This window comes from Crocodylus porosus, unplaced genomic scaffold (assembly GCF_001723895.1).
Source record: "Crocodylus porosus isolate Cpor-Errol unplaced genomic scaffold, CroPor_comp1, whole genome shotgun sequence".
Taxonomy (NCBI): Eukaryota; Metazoa; Chordata; order Crocodylia; family Crocodylidae; genus Crocodylus; species Crocodylus porosus.
Genome location: NW_017728886.1, coordinates 269,253,503 through 269,264,211, shown reverse-complemented (window position 1 = coordinate 269,264,211; position 10,709 = coordinate 269,253,503). Strand labels below are relative to the sequence as shown.

The window sequence follows — 10,709 nt, the reverse complement described above, 5'->3', positions numbered from 1 at the left end:
CTGGCACCGTCCCTAACGAGCTGCTCAAGTCTCACAAACAAGGAGCACCCGGAGTCCTAGGAAGGATTCATCTGCAACCACATCCAAAGTGATGCCCCGCACCCCACCCCAGCCAGCGCAGCCACATGACTTCATTGCTTAACCTCTCCCAGCTGCTTCCAGCCTCTGACAACCGGAGGCAAATGCAAGTTTGGGCAGAGGCAGTGAGCGAGATCTTTGGAGGGAAGCCAGTGCTCAGCTCCCACGAGCAGTTCGTGGCCAACAATTGGTACCAAAGCCCTGTTGCACGGGTACTTTCCGAGCTAAAACAGCATTATTCATGGCCCGGCCCACATCGGGAGCCGGCCTTTCCAAGTCCTGCTTCTGCAGCTGCCCCAGCCTCAAGGAGGTATATAAACCCTCCCTGCTGCATCGGCTGAGAAACGCCAGCTGAGATGAAGTCTTTCCTGACGGTGCTCCTGGCTACGGTCCTCTACGTAGAACAAGGTGAGGCTCCCGGGGCTCGTGCCGGGCAGTGCTAGAGCTCATGCAGAAGTGATGAGCGGGGCTGGGTCGGTTGCATTTTGCCGTGCCCACCATTTCGGACCTGTGAAACGGCACTGGGAAGAGGATGGGGAAAGCTCAGCTCCCCTCCAGGATGTCTCTCGGATTTATTCCCATGGTGGGTCTGAGTAAGGGACGTCCTATTCAGTTTGGAGGGGCTTCCCTGGGAGGAGAGACTAAAGAGGCCAGGCTTAGTCATTTTATAAAAGAGATCCTTGAGGGGGGGAATATAAAGCTGTACAAAATACTAAGTGGTGAAGAAGCAGACAAGGCTGTTTGGGTAAATGTGACATCTTTTATTAGAGCAACCAAATAGTTGGAAAAATTGTTCTTTGCAAGTTTTTGAGCCCTAATGCCCTTCTTCAGGCAGAGGGAGAGTCTTCACGCATGAAGAAGGGTGTTTGTACGCAAAAGCTTGCAAAGAACGTTTTTCCCAACTATTTAGCTCGTCTAATAAAAGATATCACATCTGCCCAAAGAACCTGGCCTATGTCTTTAGACCAACACGGCTACCACCAACACCCTCCAGAAATGGGGAAGAGGAAGTCAGGAAGGATTTATTATTGCCTGTCTCTCATCACACAAGAACTAGGGGTCACAGCGTGAAACTAGGAGTCAGTTAAACCTGTAAATGAGCACCAAAGATGTTCTTATTTACACTGCAGGTAATTAAAGAGTGGAGCTCGTGACCACCAGATGCGGTGGAAGTTGATAGTTTAGCCAGATCCAGAAAAGGACTGGATGTGTTCTTGGAGGAAAGGGGCATCAGGACCTATTGAGCATGGGAGTGAGGGGCATGGCCTTTGAATTAGCACTTCCTAGACCTTAAATGCTGGAGGCTGCAAGCGAGAGAGGAACAGCGTGGGGAAAAACCTGGTCAGACCCTGTTAACTCACCCTTTTAGCATTCGCTCGCTGCCCCTGTGTGACACGAGATGGAGCGAGATGGATCTATGGTCTGACCCAGAAAATGCAGTTCTCATGTTGTTATAACAGAGCCCCTTATTGCTCCTCGTAGCTGCAGAGAAACGTGTGCCCTCGCTAATGCCTGATGAAAGCCAGTGCTTTACATCTGGAACAGCACATCTGCTTCGGTCCCATCTGTGCAGGAGGGTTTTCCTGCAAGGAAGCATTAGCCCCAATTGCTCTTGGAGGCGAGGGAGCTGAAACGATGGATCTGCTCGAGCAAACCCTACAGGCTGCGTTTTCTAGGGCAAGACAATAGACCGCAGGAAGTGCTTTGAGACGTAGAGCAGAAGTTAAGGGGGCTGGGGGTAGGCTAGGGGATGCTTGTTTCATCTCCCGTGGTTGTGACTTGAATGATGTGTCCTTCCTCAGCTCATGCGCTGTTATGTTATACGTGCAACGCGCAGCCCAGCAATGACGGCTGCTTGGTGGCCGACGACTGCCCGGACAACGCCAAATACTGCAGCACCACCGTCAGCATGAGCCCCCCTGGTAAGTCTCAGTTTTGTCGACTAGCAGAGCTCGCCCCGCTACCTGCCTGGTGTCTGCAGCCAGCTGTGCTATGACACTGCCTCCCCCTGCAGCCTTGGGCAAGGCACTTAACTCCTGTTGGGCTTTCCCGATGGCAATGGTACCGTTCTCTACCTCGCTGCAGCGGCGGGAGGTATAATCAATGTTCGTTTGCATGCCAAGCCCGAGATAATTGTTAAAGATTCTCATTAATTACCAAGGAGGCTACTGGTCAAAGGTGGGGCTGTGATGGCGGCGTGCGAGAGGTGTCTTGGTACAGCTGTGCAGGCAGGGGTTTGAGCCGTGATCTGAATCCATGCTCCCCACCAGCCCAGCTCTAAAGATGTTCCTGGACACTCAGGTGGGGAGATCAAAGGCAGCTGGATGTGATGATCCCACATCCCTCCCCACTGGGCTGTGGGAACCAGGAACTGGCTTGCTGTCTCCATGCCAGCCCCATTGCTGTTTGGCGTGGGCACTGCATCCATTATACTCAGCTGCTTCGGTCTGCAGTGCTCCCAGGCCCCTAGTCTTTGGAGATTCCCCCCAAATCAGATCACTATTTCCTATTTCCTACAGGAAAAGAAATGTTGTATTTCCTAAAGGTCCCACTTGGCCCTTGCAAGTAAGGCCCAAATAGTACTGTAGGTAGTGACCACCCCCCTCACCCCTGATAGACGAAGCTCCCAAATATCTCTCACATCTCAGTTGCTTAGTACCTCATCTCAAATGCTTATTACCAAGGATATGTTGGAAAAACAAAGCATGAAGCTTTTGGCGAGAGCTGCTGTACATGCATCTGCTTTGGGGAGAGGCAAGTGAAAGTAACGCCCACACCCAGGAGACCAAAACCACGAACAAGCAAGAGCAAGCTGGAACAGTCTGTTGGGAAACCATATGAATGTGCCACTGGGACAAGATCCCTTTAGAAATCTCATGATGAAGCTTGTGATCCCCCTGGCTTGCAAAACCGTCTGTCTCTCCCTCTCCGTCGGGGACTGGACCCCATGATCTAGCGAGGTCCCTTCCGGCCCTGATGTCTAGGAAATCCCTCTGCTGTGTTTAATTTACACATCTAGTGCACTAATTGATGCCAGTCCAGCCCATCACCCCTTGCCCCCAAAATCATTGTGGCACTGCTGGCACTGGGGCCTGATTAACAGCCTCCCACCCAGAGCTCCCTCCCCATCCCAAACCATGCAGCTGGGTCCCCTGTAGGGACGTGGAAGGCCACGAACTCTATGGGTTTAACTTAATGCCCAGTGTAGCATCATGCTATGCCCCCCAGCAATGGGAGAGCTGGCCATCATTGCAACATCTCTGTTTCTGATTGCCAGCCAAGGGCGGATCCAGCTGCACCTCCCTTCGATTGCGGCTCCGTCCAAACTCAGCATTTCTGTTCAGGCAACAGGGAGGGAGTCATCTGACTTTGTGGCTTATTCCTGTCTGATTCCTGCTAAACTCTTCATTCACGGGTGTTAACAGCCCTGTCCTTTGCAATGGTTTTGATTTTCCACTAATCAAGCTGTCCTTTCATTTGCAATTATGCTGTCTGCTAGTGGCTCCTGGTAACATAGCTCCTATTTCGCAGCCCTGCAGACTGTTTTTTAACTCCAGCTAAAAACATGAACTCGGGTGTAGAGACATGAACTCAGGCCTGCAAATAACCTTCAGTGAAGTACCGGATGCTGTGCTCAAGAAGGCTTGGTTTTGTTTTATGAATCTGAAAGAGGTGCACATTTAATTCTAATGACTACAGGACAAGTGAAATGTCTTTTGATTATTTTTCGCCTAGTTTATTCTGGGCTTGCACATCCCAATAATGTTATATTTGTTTTTGCTTCAATCTGAAACTGAATAATGCGGCCCTAAGCCACTCAATTATTAAAAAAGCTTCTAGTTTTCTCTTCAGCTGGAGCAAATGCACGGTGTTTTTGTATCTGATGATGCACCACCCTATCTGCGCCCCCTCTTTGCAAAATCCTAGATCTGGCCATGCTGCCAGCAGAGCTGATGTACAGAGCAAGGGGCTGCTCTGTGGCCCAGATGCAGTAACCCAGCATTTCTGCTTCTCCTTCCACTAGGTTCTCCCAGCGGGATACGCATCACCAAGATGTGCATGAGAATGTGTCAAGAAACCTTCCAAAGCCACGGAAACGTGTCCACCACTTGCTGCCAGACTGACTACTGCAATTATAACAGTGCGGCCACCTCCGGGATCAGCTCTGCTGTGCTGGTGGCTGCCTTCCTGGCCAGCTCCCTCCATCTCGTGTCCTGGACTGGACTCTGATGCACTGGGGAATTGCAGGGGTTGGGCCCTGAAGGGGCTGTTTGAGCATCTTAAATAGCAAGACCCTGTTTGCAAAGAGTTTCCCTGTTGTGTTTCTCAGCACGGTTGTGCCCCGAAACCTCCCCGACCCAGCCCTGTCTCTCAGCCCGTCTGCTCGGTTGAGCAGAGATGCGGGAAACTCAGCCGAAAAGTGCTGCCCCGGTAGACAAAGCTGGCTGAGTCTAGGGTGGGAGCTGCCACCCCACAGGCCCCACCATTAATGATACTGATCATTGGGTGGGGGGATCACAGCAATAACGATAATGGCTCTTATTCTGCCAGGAAATGCCCATCCAAAGCGGCTGAGATTCGGGAGACGGAGCACTGAGGTGCAAGCGCTGGTGAATCGAGGGGCCAGAAACTCACTGGAGAGGAGCTGTCAGAAGAGAGCCAGGGTTTGTGCACCTGTGCTGGTCTCGAGACCTCTCCTCACTCCCTTCTGCCCACCCGGCGGGAGGAATAAATGCCTTTTCCTTGCTCCGAGTGCACCGTGGGGAAACGGAGGCTCGGGTTGCGTCTACACGTGCACACCTGAGCTGGCCTTAAATGAGCCAGTGACAATCTAGCCCTGGCACCGAAAGCAGATTCACTTCCACGCCGGCAGTGTAGACGCAGCCTCCGACTCCAAGGTGCCATCAGAGATATTACTGGATCCAGCCCCAGGTTAAAGCCACATTTAAGACCGAACTCAGCCCTATGAATTGCTGTGATCACAGCCCTGCTCTGACCCCAAAAGCAAAGCACGGGATGGCTGGGTCCAGGGTGGTGGCGGGGGTGATGCGCTTCAGTCCCCGGGGTCTGGCCACGCTGAGGCTCCCACCTGGCCAAGCCACCAATAAAAGAAACCCTTGAAAGAAGTAAGCCTCAAATTAGTCAATTCATCGATCAGCCTCCAAAGCGGAGCTTTTACCTTGAGAATGGAGACACGCTGGAGGTATCCGCTGTAGACTGAGCCATTGCTTTTGATTTCAGGCGGATGGTGCCAGCGATGTGCAGCCAGGTGAACCCTAGGGTAGAGGTTTATGCACGTTGCAGGTGTCAGCTGTGAAGAGGGGCCCGGCCAACCGAGGAGTGGTGTCCCTTGGCCGTGGTGTAAGGGGAGACAGGCCATCACCCCACCCCAAAGCTTGCTGTGACCCCCCCGATGATCAGAAAGACAGCTGCTTGGAGAAAATGATCCTGTAATGATAGACCCCATGTTCTAGCATCATGGGCAGGGACAATCACTGCCCCAGAGGAGGTATTAGGTGCCCACAGCTCTGCTCTTCCCCCTTTTATCTACCCCCATCTCACCACTTGCTACCCGGTCCCCATCCCCAAAACCAGCCTGCACCCAGCTCTGATCGCGTCTCCCCCAGCACCCTTATCAGCATCGGTGCATCACTGTGACTGCTCGTGGTATTTGTGGCTGGGGAACAGAAGATGGACATAGGTTTCATCCCCTCTGGAGGAAAAAAAGTCATTCCCTGGCCTGCTGCTGGCGGGTGTCACAGAGGTCGAGCTTGCTGTGACGCACCTGATGATCAGCGTGCGATCCCAGCCTCAGCAAAGGCTGCAAGTAGGAGAAGTGTAAGTGGAGGGGACTCGGTGCTTGTGGAAAGAGAGGTCCCTGCTGCAAGGAGCTTCCAGAAACACTGCAATCAAACCGAGCTGCAGGGCTTTCTGCCAGAGGACAAGAGATTAATTGCAGAGATTAATCCCCACCTCGAGTCTGTAGAGGATCCCTGAGAGCCCTCACCCAGGTGCTTGCATGGTAGACATGCTCTCCCTGTCTGCTCCAGCTAGTCTGCTGGGGCCAGGACCCCTACGAACAAGGCATCAGGAGCCCAAGGCTGGGCGTGCTGAGCAGCTTGCTGGGTACTCAAGGGGGGATGGTTTATAAACTAGCACACATGCTCATAGCTGGGGGTAGTTAGGCCACTGACAGCCCCTTGGTCAGCAAAGCGAGCTGGAGGCAATTCAGCCTGCTGCTGCCCAGGCTCCTGGACGTGACCGAGGAACCGGCGCAGCCAGCGTCACCGGTGCAGTAACGTACTGAACGGACAACAGGAAGGCAAGGAGCAGGATGGAGATTTTATGCTCTGGAGGAAATGGGGGAATAAAATCCAGATTTGCAGTCAGGCAGGCAAGGCAGGGAATGAGTACTCTTGCAAAAGCACCTTGAGAATATAAATCCTGAGAACCCTTCCCTGTCTGACCTGCTCCAGGTGCCCAAATACCACAGTGAAAAGCACCCCAGAGATGCTGAGCGCTATGCAAAGCCAGATGCCTTTGCAAAGGTCTTTGCACACCACATCGCCTTCTGCTCTCCCATAGTCACAGGCCTTGCAGCGGTCCTACCTGGAGATAGCCATGGAGGGGTCCCAGTAGCTGAGCGAAGCTGTTGCAATCAGCACCCTGGATGCGTTTGGAAAACAAACCACTCGGGGCCACCAAGGCGGTTATGGGAACACGTTTGGGAGCGCTGTTGAATTAGCAAGCACAATAGCAAAGGAGCCTGGCAACACCAAGACACCACCACAGGATCCAGGTTCAAACTGGAGCATTGGACCAAAAGAAATCTCGTGAGGTTCAACTAGTCCTGCACTTAGGAGGGAGCAATGCCACGCACCGGTGCAGGCTGGGCGTGACTGGCTCTGCAGAAAAGGACCTGGGGTTATAGTGGGCAAGAAGCTGAACAGGAGCCAGCAGTGTGCCCTTGGTGCCAGGAAGGCGACCGGCATCCTGGGCTGCATCAGGAGAAGCGTTGCCGGCAGATCGAGGGCAGCGATTCTTCCCTCTGTTCAGCACTGGGGAGGCCACATCTGGATCCTGTGTCTGGTTTTGGGCCCCCACGACGGACAGGATGTGGCCCTTAGAGATCAGGATGGAGAGTAGAGGTGGGGACAGTCCCTTAGGTCGCGCCCAAGCCTCAGAGACACACTCACGGCGAAAGATGCAGGAACCCCGTGGCATCCATGTGACACCTGAGATGTCCGGCCACCGCCCCTTCCCTGACCTCACCCAAGTTGCTGCAGCCACATCAGTCAGGACCAAAATAGCCCCTTCCTGGTGGTGCAATGATCATCTCCATCTCCTCATTTCTGCAGTCTCCTTCCTGGTGCAGCAATGCTGCTCTCTGTGGCATGCAGGACCTGGGCATGATGTTCCCACCCTGTTTCCCTTCCTGCTCGCCCTTGCATCCAGGCTGCTTCCAGTATAGGAAACAGCTGCTTCTGCAGGTGCTATGAAGTGGAGGTGGGCTAAGAGAGCCTGCTGCATACAGGCCTGCTGGGAGGCATCCCAGAGCATGGCACCCCTATTTCTACGAGGATGGATTGCAAGGCTTGATGACCCCAAGATTGCATCAGTGCCTTTAGCACCCATGCATGCAGGATCACTGGAAAGTCAGACTAGATGAGACCTCCAAGGTCATCTAGTCCAGGCCCCTGCTCAAAGCATCCCAGCCAAGCGTCTGTCCAAGTTAACAAGCATCATTTCCATCAGCCTATTCCAATGTGTGACCCTCCTCATCTCCAGCCTCCTTTTCCCTTGCTGCAGCTTCCTCCTAGTTGAAGAAAATCCCATCTTCATCCTCTCTATATAACCACCAGTCAGGGATTTGAAGACCATCAGTCTTCGCTGCTCCAGACTAAACAACCCTACTTCTTTCAGTCTTTCCTCATCATCAGTCTGGTTTCCTAGGATGCTATTCATTTTTGTTGCTATGTTTCTTCATATCTTTCTCAAAGTGCTGGGCCCAAAAGTGGGCACAGGACTCCAGGTGAGGCCTCACCTGGGGAGCCTCCAGATGGACACTTACCCATCTTGGGTGACTAGTCGGAGTTTGCAGTGGCCCAGGACAGCCTTGGCCAAGCAGAGCACATGGTGGTAGAGACTCTGGACGGGCACTAGTGCATGCTGCAGGGATGCATGGCACGTCCCTCCGTGTGCTGCTCCCTTCGCCGTTCCCCTTGGGGCCGCTTGCCCTCTCCGCAGGAGGATGATTCATCTTCGAGTACCCACAATTATGTGGTTCTCCTGCCCAGACTTCACAGGAAGCAGCTCAACCATCACCAGGCCCAGCTGGGAAACTCCAGATCACTCATTTGTGAGCCAGTGATGACAGCTGTCCGTCTGGCCTCCAGACTGGCGGTCAGCCTTGACCACAGTGATCCCTTCCTTTCTCGCACCATTGCAAAACATCATGAATGCAGCTGATCTCTATATTTTCTCAAGTATGACGCACTTTGGACTATAATGCGCGTCTTGTTTTAAAAGGCGGAATAAAGAAGACGAGATTTTTCCTCGTAGTAACTGAGCTGCAGCGGCTCGGGAGCTGAACCTGCTCATTGCTGCGCTCCCAGTGGATGGCTGTGTAGACGCTACTTTCGGCTCCACCTGGCAGAAATTGGCTCTTACCCCATTTCTCAGGTCTAAGGTGCACCCCAATTTCCACAGGTTGTTTTTTGACAGGCAGATGCATGTGTTGACTGGGCCCGTGGGTGTTATTGCAATAGGAATGAGCGGCTCAATACCGAAGAGCCATGCAAATTCTTCCTGTTTTCCTCCGCTAAGACTGAGGGTGAGAGCATTGCTGCACGATTTGATACCTGGCTCTGGGGTAAAGCAGCTGTTTCCCAAAGGGCTGTGGGTAGCAATATTGCAGCGGTGCACACGCACTCTGTGGGTGCTGCCTGCAAACCGTGTAATGGCAGGTGGACAAAGATATCACGCGTCCGGTTGGGTCACCCCCGTTTCTTGGGTGGGCTGAGCCCTTTAGGCAGGTGCCTCATAGGAATGGAGCCCAGGGAGTCTTACATAATGTCATCTGGTGGGAAAGCCAAGGAGTTAGCACACCCTGACACACCCCTGCGGAGCATGCTCCCTGGGAAAGGGTGGCATGAAAAGGGCCTGAATCACCGCTGAGTTGCTTCACTGCTTGCCGACGTGCTGGCTCTGAAGTCTTAGAGGTTACAAATCATTTGCCTTCTGTGCCTATCGCGAGATGGGCCCCCGAAGCATGCGATGTGGGCGGTTTGGGTCCATCTTTTGCTCTGGGAAGACCTAGCTCCTTTCCCTCACTGCATGCTTGAGGGAGGCTTGGTATCTCCTGATGTGCTGAGCACAGTCTCTCTGCACGCCGCCTGTACCCATTCCTCTGCCTCCTTCTCCAGATGGACCCTGCCCCACGTCTGTTTTGCTCTCCCGCTGTTGCAGTGAACGTTGCTGGTGTATCTGTCCATCTCCATACCATCTCCTGCATGCCAGGGTTCATCACCCCTATCTTGGGGTGAGCAGTGGGAGCAGCATCCCCGCCCTTCCCTTCTCCAGACCTGGTCTTGCAGCAATGGAGAGGAGAAGCCGGGCAGAAGGCACCTAAGGAGGGCAGGGCGAGAGGGGCTTGCAACCTCCCTGAACTGCCGGCACTTCTGCTCCGTCCCTTCCTATGAAAACCATATTGGCTCCTCCCGAGGGGAAGAGCTCAGGCCAAAACCCACAAGCACCCCAACTGGCTGCTCTTCCTAGGAGGTGGGAGAGCAGGGTTATCTTTCCCCTGAACTCATCCGTAGGGTGGAGCTCCTGCCTTCAGCAAGAGACCAGCACCAGACCTGGCACCCGAAGAAACCACAAGAACCAGGAGCACCCTGCCTATTGCCCCTCTGACATCAAAGGAGTCATATCTGGGGGCAATTGCTTCATGCACGACGCGCCAGCTAATTACAGGAGTCCTTTATTCATGTTAAACTCATTTGGGTCTGTTTTAAAGCTGCTGGACATGAAGGTGTTTCGGTTCATCGTTCCAGCTGGTGGAAGACGCAGAGCTGCTGTTTCTCAAGAGGTGTCTCAGGTCTATTAAAAACTCACGGGTGGTCTTTAAATACTGAGCAGATTGCATGGGTGGTATTTTGCAACTACCCGCCCTAAAGGTTTAAATAACGAAAGACGTGAGTCAGACCCCGAAGCACATGCGATCGGCTCCAAATTACGAGGTCGTTAAAAAAGAAAAGAAAAAAAGATAACATTGGGTTCTTTGCACTGGCCTGCTGATTTCGGAGTCTGTTCTCAGGCTTTTCTCTGCAACGCGAAGGTGAGATAATAACTACCAGATTTATTCACATAGCACCCACCAATAAGACAGGCACCTTGTTTTGGGAAAGCAGAATGAAGTTAAAAAGATAGTTTTCCTTTTAACCAAATTGTTCAGTGTTCTTGTCTAAGACCCAACTTCCCATAGCTAATGTTTGGGGAAAAGGTGAGTGGGGTTTGTGGAATAAGGTCTTTTTCTTTCATAGATTTCATAGACATTAGGGCTGGAAGGGGCCTCGGGAGATCATCGAGTCCAGCCCCCTGCCCAAAGGGCAGGAAGTCAGCTGGGGTCA

General features: G+C 52.9%; 1 protein-coding gene across 1 annotated transcript; it reads left to right on the top strand.

Moving 5' to 3' along the window:
* Positions 1–331: 331 nt before the first annotated feature.
* On the top strand, positions 332–4,582 carry LOC109322519 (lymphocyte antigen 6E-like). Its single transcript, XM_019553573.1, has 3 exons — positions 332–486; positions 1,881–2,000; positions 4,103–4,582. The coding sequence occupies exons 1-3, from the start codon at positions 435–437 to the stop codon at positions 4,306–4,308; spliced, it is 378 nt and encodes a 125-aa protein (XP_019409118.1). The 5' UTR covers positions 332–434; the 3' UTR covers positions 4,309–4,582.
* Positions 4,583–10,709: the final 6,127 nt, after the last annotated feature.

Excerpts from the sequence above, each read along its gene's own strand:
- LOC109322519 (XM_019553573.1), top strand. The coding sequence starts at position 435 with ATGAAGTCTTTCCTGACGGTGCTCCTGGCTACGGTCCTCTACGTAGAA. Across the intron at positions 487-1,880 it reads GGTCCTCTACGTAGAACAAG|CTCATGCGCTGTTATGTTAT; the intron begins GTGAGGCTCCCG and ends GTCCTTCCTCAG. Across the intron at positions 2,001-4,102 it reads CGTCAGCATGAGCCCCCCTG|GTTCTCCCAGCGGGATACGC; the intron begins GTAAGTCTCAGT and ends TCCTTCCACTAG.